This window comes from Cyprinus carpio, chromosome B22, assembly GCF_018340385.1.
Source record: "Cyprinus carpio isolate SPL01 chromosome B22, ASM1834038v1, whole genome shotgun sequence".
In the NCBI taxonomy this organism is placed as follows: Eukaryota; Metazoa; Chordata; class Actinopteri; order Cypriniformes; family Cyprinidae; genus Cyprinus; species Cyprinus carpio.
The window spans coordinates 13,106,471-13,124,747 of record NC_056618.1 but is presented as its reverse complement, the minus strand read 5'-3'; the positions used below and the strand labels follow the sequence as shown (position 1 = coordinate 13,124,747).

Below are 18,277 nucleotides of genomic sequence, written 5' to 3'. Positions count from 1 at the left end.
ACAAGCTTTTCTTAAGATCCAGGATAAAATCAAAATTGCATCTATAACAGGTCACTGGCATACAAAAAGTCATTATGTCAGTATATAATGTACATTTTTTGAGTTATAAGATTTTAATAACAGAGCTATGTCATAATTATTCAACCCCTATTCAACATTGCTGTTTTTAAGTCACATCCCTGCATGTGCTGAAGTAGCAAAAATGGCAAAGTCAACAGAGATCTCACAAAAGCTATAGAGAATAAATAACTGTATTACTTAAGAAAGTCTAAGGCTATATGAAGATTTCCAAGACATTAAAAGTTCCTAGAGACAGCTCTCAGCCTTATTCCTTAGCTTAAAGTGTGTTGTACCAGAAAACCTTTGAGGGTGTTGAAGAAAAAGCACAATATCTTAAAATGTTTAATCAGAGCAACTGAGAAAAACCTAAAATGTACAGCCTAAGACTTGCAAGATGACCTGATGAAAGGAGGAAAACTATTTCAATGCAGTGTGTAAGAAGAACACTAGACAAGTATGGCCTTCATGTTGAGACATCTTGCTGAATACCACTCTTGATCAAGAAGAACAAAAGGCAGACTTGAACTTGCTAAAATTCATTTGTGTAGACCTGTGGAGCTCTGGAGGAATGTTTTATGGAGTGATGTGACTAAACTGGAACCTTTTGGACCCATGGATCAGTGGTATGTCTGCTGCAAAGAGACAAAGCTCATAAGCAGAAGAACACCATCTCCATCGTCAAACTTGGAGGTGGATCAGTGCTGTTATGGGGTTGCTTTACTGCAGCAGGAAGTGGAAATCATGAGTGTATGAAGGACATCATGGATTCTTTTATGTATCAGGTCATTTTGACAAGAATTGTGATGCCTTTGGTGCAAAGACTGAAGCTGATGATCAATGGACTTTCCTGCAGGACAGTCATCACAAAGTACACATCCAAATCTACTTCTGCTTGGTTCAGGGATCAGTCATAGAATGTACTTGAGTGGCCTGTTCAGTCTCCAGATTTAATTCTCATTGAAAATATCTGGTTGAATTTAAAGAAAGCAGTGGCAATGTGAAAACCAAAGATTATCAGTGATGTGATATATACATAGTGATATATAATGGGCCAAGACTGTAGTAGAGAGGTGACAGAAGCTTCTAAACACTTACAGACAGCGTTTATTGGTGATTTTAAAGAATAAAAGATTCTGTGCAAAATTTGAGAATATGGAGGGCTGAATAATATTGAACACAAATATTTAGAGCCAACTTTGAATTTCATCATAATTCATCAATGTTCCGTTCTCAGAATCACTCAAAAGTGTATTAACAAACTTTCTCTAATACTTTACTGATGCCTTTGTTGAACTGTTTTCATAAAATTATGTTCTCCGCAGCAAAATGTCTTGCAGGTCAAGGGGGTTGAATAATTTTGATTGCAACTGTATTATAACCTTCTTTATGATACTGCAGTCTGAAAGTCTACAGAAAGATTAAATCAATACATAAAAACATTTATTACACCATTAGGATATTAACATTTCCCATCACCTTAAAAAAAATCAATCTGTCAATATTTATAAAATGTATCTACACCAACACACCAATTTCACATCACTGACCCATTCCTTGTGACACAGCACCAGTTTACAGACCATCTGGAGCTTTACATTGCTTCATGTTTAGATTAACCAACTACAGACCTGAGTATCTGTAGTGTCTGTGAATTTCTCAGCAGACTGGAGATTTCTGTCACTCCAGAGTCTCCTATTTGATTCCTGCTCAGATCCAGCTCTCTGAGGTTTGAATTAAACGCTGATGCCAGAGCAGCACAACCTTCATCTGTAATACTGATGCAGTTTAACCTGTAGAAGAGAGAACACAACTAATTAAGATATACATACAATTACACAAATAGCAGCTTTAGCTACTACGTTTAGCTTCTCTTTGGAGAAGGATTTCAGTTTTAAAGGATGGAATAATACATATGCTATTGTAATTGTTAAGTGTTAATTTCTTTACTTTCAAATGTTGAGCCCTCAGGCTTTTATTTTGGTGGAAAACTGAACAGTGACCTTTAAGTTTCTGTGTTTAGTTCACAACAGGTTTATAACAGGGTTCGTACAGAAACTGCAAAATGAAATTCCAGGACTTTCAAGGACTTTTCAAGCACTACTTTTTTGGTTTTCAAGGACTAAAATCAGAGATCTTACTTTTCAAACAATACTGTTATTATCTTTCAAATTCTAATAAAACAAAATGGTACAAACAAAGTGCAGCACAAAAGCATGCAATGACTGTGGCAACTTAAACATTTGAAAGAATATTATTATTTCCTTATTCAAAACAATTTATTTTTTTTTTCATGAATATATGATTGACCTAAAGAACGAAAGCTGTATCATACACTTGGGAGATTATGAGCTATATCACCACTTATCAACACTATGCACTTAGCTCACGAGATGTAGGCTACAGATACTTGGTTCACTAGAATGAGAAAATATTTAAATACTATTTTAAAGATTTTTTTTTTTTTTTTTAATGACAAAATATTTATTTTAACACAAATCTAAACAATGCAGTTGTATTTTGAAATATTTTAACTAATATAGGGCTGTAACTAATTATTATTGTGTTAATCAAGTAATCTACTAATTATTTTGACAATTGAGTAATCTGATATTTTTTAGTAATACAAATAGACCTAAGTGAAAAACAGGCTTAAGGGTGACTATTTATATAGAAACTAACGATGAGGCAATAATAATTGGTTTAAATAAAGTATCAAAACCAAGTAATTACATGGTTTTATAGAACAACCCTGATAAAATAGGCCTACATAATGTAATATGCCTACACAAAATATGAACATAACCAATTTAATTATATTATGTATTATAACAAATACCTGCAGAGGGTGCCAATGGCATGGCCATGTTTCACTTTGCGGAGTAATTCAAGGACATTTAAATCCATGTAATTTTAATTTTTGGCCACATGCAAACTCAGAGCAAGGGTTAGAACTTTTATTTTGAAATAGCGATGTACAACAAATTGCAAATTTAGAAAAATGTTAATGTATTCTCCTATGTTGGCATAGGTTTATAAATGATTTAGGTTATAAATCTAGTGAGATAACATGCACTGTTTTCCCAGATGAACGTTAAGCAACACAAACTCACAGTATATGCAGAGGAAGAGTCTGTTTCTGGAGCAGCTGAGATGGAGACATGCTCCATGCTTGTAAATGATAACAGCGCAACACAAAACGCCTCAGACATTATATGTGTTGAAATGAAACCCAAATGATGAAACCCAAACGAACAGCACATGCAATAAAAGATTGAACAATATAATGCAAGAACTATCAAAAGTTTTACCACAAACACAACTTTATACTAATATCGCGAGACCGCTTTTCGCCTCTAGGAGTAATATCGTGAGATCTCGTGCGCTGCTAAAAGTCAGACGAAACGGCTCTGTATTTATATCAGACGCGTGGCAAATCGTTATGTCTGTTTTCAAGGGTTTTCCAGGACTTACATTTCAAGAACACTAATTTCACATATACTGCCTTTTAAACATTCAAGTACTTTTCAAGTACCCTTTCAAAAATATGTCTGTTTTCAAGGGTTTTCCAGGACTTACATTTCAAAAATTCAAATTCAAGTACTTCAAGCACCTTGTAAGAACCCTGTTATAAACACTTTGTTGTACAAATCTGGTGAAATCTGTTCACATCATCTGCCAAAAAAAATTTTGGAAATTACATGAACGCAAAACTAGGTGAACCTTTCAAATTCACATTATAAACTTGAAATAACTCGCTCACCAGCCATTTATTTTTTTATTTAACAGCCATTCAGAACTTCTACTCTTCTAACTTAAAATGCAGACTTTTGTGATTTGATAACTGCACTGACCCATATCACAATTTTGAGTTTATTTTGATTAATTGTGCAGTCCTGATGAGAAGTGTAAAATATTTTCAAATTTATGAAACTGTGCTGGGTCACTAGAGTCTGGGTACTTAATGGGATACACTTTTAGAATACTTACTTCAGCTTTTCCAGTCTACACTGTACATTTTCAAACAGAGTCAAGATGATCTTCATTCCTGGGTTTCCTAGTTTATTCTCACTCAGATCCAGCTCTGTCAGATTTGAAGGGTTTGAATTTAGAGCTGCAGCCAGAACATGACACCCTCCTTCTGTGATACAGTTGTTCTTCAGACTGCATAAAGAGAAAACACTTCAGTTTTAATCTGAATATTTACCAGTATGTTTAAGCTGACAGTTGACAAATACTGCTGATGATGACGAAGACACATAAAAACACCCAGCAGCAAGAATTTAAAAGTGTCCTTGTAACAATGAATATACTCACATCAGTGTGTTGAGTGTACAGTGTTTATCCTGCAGTAGAGCAGAGATCTGATTCACTCCTGTGTCTCCTAGTTCATGTTCACTCAGATCCAGCTCTCTCAGAAGTAACGGGTTTTTACCCACAATTCCAGTCACATACTGACAGCCTTCATCTGCAGCAGGACCCAAAAACCTGCAGAAGAGAAGATGAAGCTGGAATCAATTCAGTGTGCATTACATCACAAAACATTTAAAGATCATCAAACATTGTTTTGTAACAAAACATTGTTTTTTTTTTGTTTTTTTAAGATAAAAGTAAATTCTTTAAAAGAAACTCAGGGGCAAAAGCTCACTAGATCATGATTCTCAAAAATCTGAAGATCTTTCTGGCTTTTAAGCAGGAGATGAGGAAAGTTAACAAAGAGATAACTAGCTTGTGACAGCTAAGCATTCATAGTGATATATTTAGTTGATCTTTTGATGCCGGCTCTTCCTATTATTATGTAGCAGAATTCACTAAACACTGGATTGCTGATCCACTAACAGAGAACATGATCTGGGTTCAGACCATCTCTGGATAGTTTTATTAAACTGATGTCTGTGTTGATGCTACAGTAATTCTGCTCATTATGAGAGGAACTGCAGGTTCAGACGTGTGTGTGTCCTTTTGAATTTGCTTGAGCGTAAGCCTGATCAATATCCTCTCCTGACACACATCACATGTTTGTGGCCTGTGATAGATCTGCTGTAGTAGATCTACAGCATTGATCTATATATGACTGGATCGCTCATCACATTCTAAACTGCCAAAAGACAGTGAAGCCAACGGAAGTGTTTGATCCACCCATCTTACTATTCCCTACCAGCAGAGAGCACCATTGAGTCACATGCAAACCGCTGACCTAAAATCACCCGATTTGAAGCAAATCAGTTAACTGTTAATATTGCTCTATACTGAAATGAAAAGCTTAATTTACCATCTTTATGTGAAATAAAGCTTCATGTTCGTACTGTCTGTATTGAGTTATTTACCATCTGAATAAATTCATGATGTGTATATTTTTAATGTCCTGATTGAGCAACATCTATTTCAGACTCTCCAAGATCACGCAAATATGTTTACTAGCATTAGCTACTGTTCCCATGTAAAATGTTGTATGCTAAATAAATAATAATTTAACCACCATTTAAATCATTACCTGCTTCAAAATGAATGCTGTTAATGAAATCATTGTTGAAACATTTGCAGTTAGCACCTACTGTACAAATAAAAACACTATAACAAAATTATATAAACAATAAATAACTGTTCAAGGTGAATAAAGATATGTGTATACAAAGCATAAATCTTTCTACAGATTTCAGAATGAGCACTTTGTCATTTGTTATATGTTGAGGTCGTGTCCGTCTGATGTTTATCATGTTCATGATGTTCAGATTTAAAAACGCTGACTTCTTATGTGATGTTGTTTAACTAAAATCATACAGATTCCTATTAATTCAATAGAACGTTTACGCACACTGGGGATTACCAATATGGCGGCGCGGCGGCTTCACTTTCATGACGTCATGAGCAATCCAGTTCTCTATTCTAGTTCAGTGATCTACAGTGTTGTGAATCTGAGCTTGATGTACATTAATGTACAGTGCATTCAGTAACATTTAAACAATCAGGATAATAAATCACACTGAATATGTTTTCATGAGAAATGTCCACAATAACACAATCATAAATGTTAACTATCGAGGCACCAAACTACTGAACACCAGCACATCTAGTGACCCAAAATGTCTGATTAAGCTGTAACTTTTAACACAACTAAACTGTGCTGACATTTATCATCAAAACAACAGCAGCTGCAGCATCTCATCTTTCATCTTTGAACATTTTGATGCAACAAATTTTATACCTTATTAAATTAGTCAAATAATATAATATATCATATATATATATATATATATATATATATATATATAATATAATGTAATTCACATGCGTTATCATCTATTTTCATTATTTCATCAGGTCTCACCTCAGAGTCTTAAGTTGACAGTTTGGATCCTGTAGTAAATCACTGAGCTGCTTCACTCCTGATGGTCCAGGATCATTTCCTGTGAGATCCAGCTCTATCAGGTGTGAAGGGTTTGATCTCAGAGCTGAAGACAGAGCTTTATAACCTTCTTCACTGATACTGCAGTCTGAAAGTCTATTAGAAAAAGATGTTATTCTTCATTATAATACAGATTGTCACACAAGTACAAGTACAAATGAAGAAAATAAAAAGATGCACTACGGGAATTTGACCTGAATGGACTCTTTTCACAGTAAAGCTGGGTAAAGTTATATACTGGTGAATGTAAAGTACAACAAATGACAACATTAATTTTTTCAGTTTTAATTTTTCCACAATTATAACCTACAGTTGCAATCAAAATTACTCAAACCCCTCAGAGATTGTAGCAAAAAAGGCACTGTCAACAGAGATCTCTCAAAAGCTATAGAGAAGCTATAGAGAATAAATAATTGTATATTACTTAAGAAAATCTAAGGCTATATGAAGATTTCCAAGACATTAAAAGTTCCTAGAGACACAGCTCTCAGCCTAATTCTTTAGCTTAAAGTGTGTTGTACCAGAAAACCTTTGAGGGTGTTGAAGAAAAAAAAACACAATATCTTAAAATGTTTAATCAGAGCAACTGAGAAAAACCTGCAATGTACAGCCATCAGACTCTGTGGCGCAGATGGTAGAACACAAACCAGTTGTTTGGGGCAGCTGTGGCCTAATGGTTAGAGAGACTTGGACTAGTTACCCGAAGGTCACCGGTTTTGAGTCTCGGTGCTGGCAGGAGTTGTAGCTGGGAGGGAGTGAATGAACAGCGCTCTCTTCCACCCTCAAAATACCCATGACTGAAGTGCCCTTGAGCAAGGCACTGAACCCCCAGTTGCTCCCGGGCGCTGGATTATAGCTGCCCACTGCTCCGGGTGTGTGTTCACGGTGTGTTCACTTCTCACTGCTGTGTGTGCACACTTGGATGGGTTATATGCAGAGCACCAATTCCGAGTATGGGATACCATACTTGGCAAATATCACGACTTTCACTTCACTTTCACTTTCAAAGACTTGCAAGGTGACCTGATGAAAGAAGGTGCAGTGTGTAAGAAGAACACTAGACAAGTATGGCCTTCATGTTGAGACATTGCGATAAATACCACTCTTGATCAAGAAGAACAAAAGGCAGACTTGAACTTGATAAAATTCATTTGTGTAGACCTGTTGAGCACTGGAAGAACGTTTTATGGAGTGATGTGACCAAACTGGAACTTTTTTGGACCCATGGATCAGCAGTATGTCTGCTGCAAAAGAGACAAAGCTCATAAGCAGAAGAACACCATCTCCATCGTCAAACTTGGAGGTGGATCAGTGCTGTTATGGGGTTGCTTTACTGCACCAGGAAGTGGAAATCATGACCGTATGAAGGACATCATGGATTCTTTGAAGTATCAGGCCATTTTGACAAGAATTGTGATGCCTTTGGTGCAAAGACTGAAGCTGATGATCAATGGACTTTCCTGTAGGACAGTCATCCCAAAGCACACATCCAAATCTACTTCTGGTTGGTTCAGGGATCAGTCATAGAATGTTCTTGAGTGGCCTGTTCAGTCTCCAGATTTAATTCTCATTGAAAATATCTGGTTGAAGAAAGCAGCGGCAATGTGAAAACCAAAGCTTATCAGTGATCTGGAAGCTTTTTCAGGCGAGGAATGGACCAAGACTGTAGTAGAGAGGTGACAGAAGCTTATAAACACTTACAGACAGCGTTTATTGGTGATTTTTATTAATAAAATTGGACTTTTTGGGCGGTTTAATAATTTTGAACATGAATGTTTAGAACCAATTTGAATTTCATCATGATTCATCAATGTTCCATTCTCAGAATCACTCAAAAGTGTATTAACAAACTTTCTCTAACACTTTACTGATGCCTTTGTTGAATTGTTTTCATAAAATTATGTTCTCAGCAGCAAAACGTCTTGCAGGTCAAGGGGGTTGAATAATTTTGATTGCAACTGTATTATAACCTTCTTCAGTGATACTGCAGTCTGAAAGTCTTCAGAAAGACCAAACTAATAAACGAATGAATGAATGAATGAATAAATAAATACATACATAAAAATACATATAAGTTTACACCATTAAGATTTTAACATTTCCCATCATCTCAAAAATCAATCTGTTTGTTAATATTTTATAAATGTATCTACACCAACACACCAACTTCACATCACTGACCCATTCCTTGTGACACAGCACCAGTTTACAGACCAGCTGGAGCTTTACATTGATTCATGTTTAGATTAACCAAATTCAGACCTGAGTATCTGTAGTGTCTGTGAATTTCTCAGCAGACTGGAGATTTCTGTCACTCCAGAGTCTCCTATTTGATTCTCACTCAGATCCAGCTCTGTCAGATTTGAAGGGTTTGAATTTAGAGCTGCAGCCAGAACACGACAACCTCCTTCTGTGATACAGTTGTTCTTCAGACTGCATAAAGAGAAAACACTTCAGTTTTAATCTGAATATTTACCAGAATGTTTTAGCTGACAGTTGACAAATACTGCAGGTGATGATGATGATGATGATGATAATGACGACGACAACCACATTACAAATGTCACATGTTTTTTTCAGTCAGCAATCTCTTATACAAGATACACAAAAAACACCCAGCAGCAAGAATTTAAAAATGTCCTTGTAACATTGAAATAATGTACATCAGTGTGTAGAGTGTACAGTGTTTATGCTGCAGTAGAGCAGAGATCTGATTCTCTCGTGTAGAATATTGAGATCCAGTGATCTCTGTCTACTCATCGTGCCTAGATCTAGACTTAAAAAACGAGGTTCATGGTCATTTGCATTCAGAAACGCCTCCAATAAACCATATATGGTGACAACACCTCCCTTTATAAATCACGTGAACGTATAATGTCCTCACCGAAATCATGGAAAAAGAAAGCAGAACTGACAGAGAAGCCATTCTGTGCTCTCAGAATGACTTCCCAGCTGCATGACAAAAAAGGCTTATCTTACTAATTTTTTTTTTGTCTTGCTTTTAGTTAAAATAATCAAGATGCATATACTATATAAGCAAAAAATATATTTAATCTTGTTTCCTGGGAGGATAAACAAGACTAAATAACTTATCTAACTTGAACTATTAATTTATAAGTTTAGTATTTGCAATTAAAGGACACAGGAAACACACAGCAGCTTTTCTTTTTGTAGTATTTCCATTCTAGCACTAGATTCTCTGCTTAAGCATGCTCAGAGATGTGCTTTTATTTACACACATCCCTACGTTTAAGTACAAGTTGGTAGATCCCACACTTTGCATGAAACTGTTCTTACACACTCATTACACACACATCTGTGTGTATGCACTGTTGATAAATGAGGGCCCTGTAATGTAGAGTTTATGCTGGAATTAAAGCCTGCAAATTCACTGAGCTGAAGCAGTTCTGTCCTCAATTCTGTGGCAAATGATCTAGGTCCATGTTAACAGATGGATCTGAATTCTAACCAAACAGTAGTGATTGTCACAAAACTTACCTCAGTATCTCTAATTTGCAATTAATATTCTTCAGTCCACTGCAAAGCAGCTTCAATCCTGAATCCTGTAGATTATTATTGTTCATGTTCAGCTCTTTCAGATTGGTATCTGATCCAAGAACTGTAGCCAGAGCTGGACAGCTTTTGTCTGTTAAGCCACAATCATTTAGCCTAAAAGAGAAATAAATCAAATCACAGAGTTAGATACATGTAATACATTTGTTAAATAAAAAAAAATACATTTATACCAATTATTTTTTTTAGATTAACAGTAAATATACAGGTCCTTCTCAAAAAATTAGCATATTGTGAAAAATGTCATTATTTTCCATAATGTAATGATAAAAATTTAACTTTCATATATTTTAGATTCATTGCACACCAACTGAAATATTTCAGGTCTTTTATTGTTTTAATACTGATGATTTTGGCATACAGCTCATGAAAACCCAAAATTCCTATCTCAAAAAATTAGCATATCATGAATAGGTTCTCTAAACAAGCTATTAACTTAATCATCTGAATCAACTAATTAACTCAAAACACCTGCAAAAGATTCCTGAGGCTTTTAAAAACTCCCAGCCTGGTTCATTACTCAAAACCGCAATCATGGGTAAGACTGACTGGCCGCTATCGAAGCATCCTGGGCCTCCATAACACCTCAGCAGTGCCACAGGCTGATTGCCTCCATGCCACGCCGCATTGAAGCAGTCATTTCTGCAAAAGGATTCCCGACCAAGTATTGAGTGCATAACTGAACATAATTATTTGAAGGTTGACATTTTTTGTATTAAAAAAAGCACTTTTCTTTTATTGGTCGGATGAAATATGCTAATTTTTTGAGATAGGAATTTTGGGTTTTTCATGAGCTGTATGCCAAAAATCATCAGTATTAAAAACAATAAAAGACCTGAATATTTCAGTTGGTGTGCAATGAATCTAAAATATATGAAAGTTTAATTTTTATCATTACATTCTGGAAAATAATGAACTTTTAGCACCTTTAATACTAATTCTGTGTGTGTTTCCTCTGCAAATATATTAGAATTGTACGGATTCAAATTTCCTACATAAAACAACTAGCATGCTCGAATAGAACATAATAGCAGGGCTCTAGACTAACTTTTTAGACTGGTTGCACTGGTGCTCCTAACTTTTTTTCTTAGGTGCACCAGCACAAAATTTAGGTTCACCCAAATTTTCAACCGCATCGCATTTAACACCGCAGTTTTACAAGTTCACTTTTTTTTAAATCGCTGTCCATATAGACAATATTGACTTGTAAACGATTAACTAACAATCTGGTCAACATAAAGTTCTTTATTTGAAGACAATTCTACAAGAAAGGTAACTTACTGAAAAAGTGTTGGTGCTTAAAGTGCTTCACTGAGCTGAAAATTAAATTTAAAATATCTCAAGATAAATGAATAATGAATAAATAAAAAGAAAATCTAAATTAAATGTTTTAAGGGCTTCAAACTGAACATCTCATGGCTCAATGTCTTATGGACTATCCTCCATTGCAGTCACATGCCCCTCGGATGCCCCACTCCTGTAGTTTTGCCTTCTTGATCTTTGGCCTTGGCTAAACCAGCTGCCCACACTCTCTCTAGAATCAAAATCTTCCAGACTTGTCCCCTCTACAGTGATTCTGATCAGATCTTCACTGTGTCTGAATGAAGGGATGCTCTAGTGTCTGATCTGAACAGCTAAACACTCCCTAAACAGCTTATACTACTGTCTCAGCTATTAAAATAGGTCAGTTTTGTATGTAATAGCAAAGGGATTATATTTCGTTTCAGTTTTTTATTAAGTTAATTTAGAAAAACGTTAGGAAGAATTTTTTGTTTGTTAAATATAAGTTTTAGTTTTTTTAAAAGTAACGACTAAGTTGCCAGCGTTAGACAGTGAGCCTTTGTTTGATCAATTAAGCCTTCCTCAAATCATTACAACCTGCCTAAAGTAAAAATCTATAGATATAAAAACAGTTCAAGCATATAGCAATGTTTAAATGTTAGACCCAGATAAATGTGAGCTATATCCAATAGTTTGTGCGGAGATGCTTCAGGACATGGAGACGCCGGCGTGATCACTTGCATTTTTTTTTCAGTGGATACGCCGTCATTTTCACACACACATTGCTCATAAAGGTAAGTAATACTGTACATCATTCATAACTGCAAAGGGTCTACTTTATTTGTGTGCACTCACAATATCAACAAAACGTTGCGCTTTCTGCCGTGTCGTCTTTAACAGGAGTAAAAAAATGATCCGACACTCAGTGAAAACATGCCTAAATTATAAATATATCTATAGACATGATAAATATATCTATAGACATGATAGATAAATGATAAATATATCTATAGAAAGCTTTAAATGTCTACTTAACCAAATAAAACAAATCGAAAACAAAAATTATTTCATTATAATCATAATCAGTAAAAATGCTCTTCTCTCTCTCTGAGGAGATGGCGAGTCAGGCTTGGCAACTTCATCCTTGCGACACAGACTCAGAAAACACTAGTTTATTAGTAAATAATTCAAATATCTCCTTACTGTTTCTCCCGTCACATTTATGGTAATTACTTTTGCCGGTGCTTTGCGGCAAGCTTGAGCCTATTGTGTGTATTTGAACGCAGAACTGTTCAGCTGCGCTGCTGCGGGACACTAAACACCGTCGAGCGGCTCTTGACAGTCACGGCAGCATGATCTCGTGTTGTTTCCACCAGAGCAGCAATTCTGTTTCATCACTAACTGATGGATGTCTAAAATATAAAAGTAAGGAGAAGTCTAAAACAGGCGGGAGGCCCAGCCCGCGTCTGAACTATGACGTGAAAATTGGCCCATGCAGAAAGAAGAGCTCTAGTGTCTGTTGTTGAACCACAGGGAGACTTTCAGAGTCACGGAGACTTTTATTTCCCTCGAACGGCTGGTCGCACCGGTGCGACCTCTGATTTTTTTTAGTAGCACCATTGAGAAATTAGGTCGCACTCTAGAACCCACAATAAAATATGTAAAGGCTTATATCATTAATGGCAATGAGTTATATATTTAAAAGTGCGTCTCTATCATGATGAGTTTCTTGAGGTGGAGATGTGGAGGTTAATAATTTATGCACTGAGGTTATGCAAGAGTATATCTCCTTTATAGCAGAGGTTTAAGAAGTTGAACTGCATATTGGAGTAGAAATAACTATGGAACAATGTGTTTTATAATAACATGATGTGTTTCTTCTGCAGCTAACAGCTTGTTTTGCTGAAAAGAGATATTTTTACATAAAACCCATGTAAATCTAATAAAACAGCTCTGCACTTTAATTCCAAAGGGCTGCAGGAAAAAAAAAAATTGTTTTGCTTTAACCCTAAAAGAGATATATACATATAACTAGGGGTGGTGGTGGGGGGGGGTCGATACAGTATAGTATTGCGATGTTTTCCGCAGCAATACTGAATCGATACATGGACTGCAAGTATCGATCTTTTAGTATACTATTTGGTAGAATAATAAAATAAATTCCTTGACAATCCACTAGATGGTGGTGTTGATTTTTTTTTTTTTCTGGTGAGGTCAGCTAGGTCACCTTCAGCATGCAGTAAGTTAGTAAAATAAAGATGACGAGATAGCGGAAAGTTATCAGAAGGAGATGTGTTGCACTGCGGACCATCAATACAGTAAAACTGCACATTTTAGAGTGCCCTTTTATTGTGGCCAGCCTAAAGCCCCTTTCACACTGCACGTTGGACCCGGGAAATTGCCGGGTCGCCTTCTGTGTGAACGCAAAAACATGTCCCGGGATCGATCCCGGGTTGGGGACCTAGTAACATTGCCGGGAACGAGCGCTGTGTGAACAAAAGCCAGAACTAATTCCATGAAGGGTGCCGTGATGATGCACGTTATCGCGTGACTCTTTTACCGGGTGTTTTGAAGGCAGATCAACGTTTCGTTTTTCAGCCAAGTGCATCCAGAATTTTCGGTTTCCGTTTTGGCCCAGAATTTTCATTGCGGTGCATCCCTAGATGTAAGACTACATGTTTTATTTAATTTAATAATTGAGTTTTTATTTTTTTGTTAAAACAGATGTAACAATATATTTAAAATCACAATACTATTTTATAGTGACACAAGTATCGTGAAAATAACAATATATTTAAAATCACAATAATATTGAATTGTGACACAAGCATCGTGATAATATTGTATCGTGAGGCCTCTGGTGATTCCCACCCCTACTTGTAACTGGTACATGGTTAATTATCACTATAAATCAGGGGTGTCCAAGCCTGCTATGTATCAATGTAGATTAATGTAATTTTAAGATGACAAAATATATTAAATAACTTACAGAGCTCTTTTGGAGGTTTTGATGACTGCTGATAATCTAATGAGACACTCGTCTGATTTCTTGAATTTCTGAAGCTCAAACTCCTCCAGCTCCTCCTCTGATGTCAACAACACAAAGACCAAAGCAGACCACTGGGCAGGTGAAAGATCAGCAGATGAGAGACTTCCTTTGCTAAGGTGGGTCTGAATGTCTTTCACCAGAGTTTGGTCGTTCAGTTCATTCAGACAGTAGAACAGATTGATGGATCTCTCTGGAGACAGATTAGATTCAAATTTCTGCTTGATGTACCGAACTATTTCCTCTTTGCTCTGCTGATTTCTATTTTTCTGTGTCAACAGACCCTGTAAGAGTCTCTGATTGGCCTGGATTGACAAACCAAGGAGGAATCGAAGAAAAAGATCCAGGTGTCCATTATCACTCTCTAGTGCCTTGTCCACTGCAGTCTTGAGCAAATCAATCATGTTTTTACTTTTATTTTTCTGTTTTGTAGACTCACGAACAAATATACTTTTCTTCTTCTTCGTCTCATTATCCTTAAAGTTTACAGGAAGTCGACATTCATCCAATCCATCAAGAATGAACAAGACTTTGAATTGATTTCTTCTTGTAAGCTTCAGTCCTTTTGTCTCTGGGAAAAACTGAGTTATAAGATCCATCAAACTTAGTTTTTCTTGCTCCTTTAAGTTCATCTCTCTGAATGGAAGAGGAAATATGAAGCTGATATCTTGATTTTCTTTTCCTTCGGCCCAATCCAGAACAAACTTCTGCACAGAGACTGATTTTCCGATGCCAGCAACTCCTTTTGTCAGTACAGTTCTGATCTGTTTGTCTTGTTCAGGTGCTTCAAACAAATTTTTGCACTCAACCTGTATCTCCTGTGATTCATGACGTCTGGAAGCAACTTCAATCTGTCTCACCTCATGTTCAGTATTGACCTGTTCACTACAACCCTGAGTGATATAGAGATCTGTGTAGATGTTCTTCAGAAGTGTAGAGTCACCTTGCTTTGCAATTCCTTCAAACACACATTGATACTTCTTCTTTAGGCTACACTTTAGCTGATGAATGAAGAACAGCTCATCTAAACACAGGGATGAAAAAAAACTTTTCTTTTAGCCTTTTAGTTAAACTATTTTCTCCAATACATTTATAAGACAAGGTGACAGATGATCATGAGTCACTTACTTTCTAGAGTATCAGCAGCTTCATCTTGCTTCATCTCTCTCAGGAAGCAGAGCGTGAGATCAAGAGCTGCTTCTTTGTTTGTGCATCTGTTCTCATTAAAGTCCTTCACAAAGTAGTCTAAGTCTTCTTTTTGTAATATTTTCTTAAACTTTTGCAGCTCATTCTTCAGAAATGTGATAATTTTGCTTTCAAGATCCTAAAGAAAGAAATAATACAAAAAATAAATGTTTCCTTTTACATTTTTATGTGTTCCTAAAAGAAAACAAATAAGCACAATAAATCAGGTTAACATTATTGAAAATGTGTTTTCCTACCTGGAAGATCTGCAGGAGATTGTCTTTGAAATTCTTGTAGTTCCTGTGAGTCTGGACGTCTGAATCTAATGTCTCATACTGAACTCTATTTAACAAAGACAGAAAGCAATAGATGTTTAACTTCACACTGTTAAAGTATAGGATCTATTTAAGTGTTAATTTAGGTAAATATTAGGTCTCTCGTTGTAATATTTTCTGTCCTTAAAGCAAACAACACAGGGGCTGGTGAATTAATAAAGTTATGTTAGTGCACCAAAATTTACAAAATATGTACTTCACATCAAATCATTTAAATTTTTTTGCTGATGCTTTTAGCATCTTAATGAAAACTCTGATAAATATTTAAACAATTATAGATTCATGACACATATTCAATTAAATATTTTCTAGCAGTCCATGTGCAACCAACAATAAGAAAAACATTAAATACCTTTTGGTAGATGATGTTTTTTTCTCACTTAAGTTCGGTGTCACACCTTCTTTTGACCAGTCACTCTTCACAGACACAGAGCTGGACACATGTGAGTCTGATCTTACACTAATGACACAAAGAACAATATTACACAGTGCACTTCAGTCTAATTCATAAAGTTTTAATGTTATAAACAGTTATTAAAACAGAGATATAGCTGTGCATTTGTTCTCCTATGCCTATAAATGTTTGGTTGCATGATCTACTCTGCCATCTAGACGTAGATTGTTATTTCCGTATTGTAGAACTAAGTGATATAAAAACAGCTTTGTGCCAGCAGCTATCACTCAGTTGAATAAGGATAGGTCTTAGGAACATTATTATTATTATTATTATTTTAGTCTAGGTGGTTTTTAATGATGCTGAGAACCTTAAAGCACTTTTATCATACATGTTGTTTAATGTTTGTGTTGTCTGTAAAATGTGAAAGATGTGAGAACTCATAACACTGCAAACCTAGTCTACCCATGGGTACAAATAAAGTGAACCTGAACCTACTCTGTTTTTATAACACTGAATTTGCACCTCGTAATGTATAATTGTATTACTGGAAATAAACTCTAGACTGAGTTCAATAAAAGTCACCATATATTGTTTTCACTGATTTATTTTTTTATGCACTCAACATCTATCACAAAAACCACAATGAAAAAATTAGCAGATATAATGCTAAAACATCATACCTTTTGGTAGATGATGTTTTTTTCTCACTGAAGTTCGGTGGCACACCATCTTTTGACCGGTCACTCTTCACAGACACAGAGCTGGACACATGTGATCCTGATCTTACACTAATGACACAAAGAACAGAGAAAACTATAACAGATACTTCAGTCTCATTTAAAGAGATTGTGTGTGTCAAATGGGAGTTTGTTTAGTCCAGTTGAACACAAACTAGTTCACTAACTCATCAGGTCTGCTATAAAGGAATCATCTAACAGTCAAGTGAAGCGCTGCTTTTCTACTTCACTGATAAACACAGCTGCCTCATACAATATCTTGTATATATAGCAATGAATATAATGAACAATGACCTGTGTGCAGTGAACGAGTCTGAGAAAGAGACAAAAATCTTTTCAGTTTCCCTTTAAAAATATCCATTAATTTACACTGTATGAGTTTGATGTATATTTGTATTAATTTAAATAATATCTAGTTTGTCCATTATTTACATTTAATACCCATTAAATATGCAACCCCAAACATGTAATGCAATAACCTTTATATGATAAATTATGAGTGATCTGTTGATGTCATTTCTACAGGTTCTGAGAGGTTAACAGTACAGATAATTCAGAAACAACATGGTGCTCTTTTCTTTACACAGATGTGGTTGTTTAAAGAGAGTATCTTGGAGAAACTACATTTCATTCATGGCAACAGCAAGAAAAATAATTATTGATGGGGTTTTATTCTTCACAGAAAGTGTTAAAATGATTCTCTGAAAGCAGACACAGTCTTACCTCTGTTTCTGTGAGAGACTCATCTTTCCTCTCTTCTCTCTCATACTGCAGATGAACTGTCATTGATCAGCACTGCTTGAGACAACAATTTGCTGTTCAGTGTGAGCTGGAGATGATGATGTTAATGAGATGAAGAAATATGTTGAGTTAGCAGCAACAGCAACAAAAACACTGTATAAAATAAAGTGAGTTACAAACAAATGCACTGGTCTTATTCAGTTGTTAAGTGGTCAACTCGCTTCACTTGAGAAAACTACCTCAGCAGCCATTTATAAAATCAGTGCCTATTGGCTATTTTTATAAGTACAGACCCAGTGCTGAAGAGCGACTGTAAACTGACTCTAAATTACTAATATAAATATATGAGATATTTATCAAACATTGGCTACTATTAAAATATCAATGTTATTTTTAATTAGGAAGTTATGAAGCTCTGAAGTTCTGCAAATCATTTGTAAATATAAAACACAGTTTGTGAAGGTTTTGTTTTTTTCCAGCAAAGCTCTGAAACTGCAGCAGTGTTTAAATGATTCTCTG

The 18,277-nt window shown here is 35.6% G+C and overlaps 2 protein-coding genes and 2 long non-coding RNA genes across 4 annotated transcripts in view; 1 reads left to right on the top strand and 3 right to left on the bottom strand.

Moving 5' to 3' along the window:
* Positions 1-18,277, top strand: part of LOC109103223 (NLR family CARD domain-containing protein 3-like) — a 1,793,396-nt gene that overhangs the window by 110,117 nt on the left and 1,665,002 nt on the right. The window lies entirely within an intron of this gene.
* LOC122141404 lies at positions 1,216-8,787 on the bottom strand. Its single transcript, XR_006157788.1, has 2 exons — positions 8,726-8,787; positions 1,216-1,850 (listed from the first exon to the last, which is right to left on the bottom strand). It is a non-coding gene; the product is annotated as an uncharacterized LOC122141404 (long non-coding RNA).
* Positions 8,856-14,338, bottom strand: LOC122141395. Its single transcript, XR_006157777.1, has 3 exons — positions 14,307-14,338; positions 9,962-10,132; positions 8,856-8,896 (listed from the first exon to the last, which is right to left on the bottom strand). It is a non-coding gene; the product is annotated as an uncharacterized LOC122141395 (long non-coding RNA).
* LOC109073791 (NLR family CARD domain-containing protein 3-like) lies at positions 14,441-17,799 on the bottom strand (the record flags this gene model as incomplete). The annotated part of the gene is made up of 6 exons (XM_042748678.1): positions 17,741-17,799; positions 16,961-17,068; positions 16,236-16,343; positions 15,806-15,890; positions 15,492-15,687; positions 14,441-15,387 (listed from the first exon to the last, which is right to left on the bottom strand). Coding segments are annotated over exons 1-6 (1,488 nt in total), but the record flags the coding sequence as incomplete, so codon positions are not given.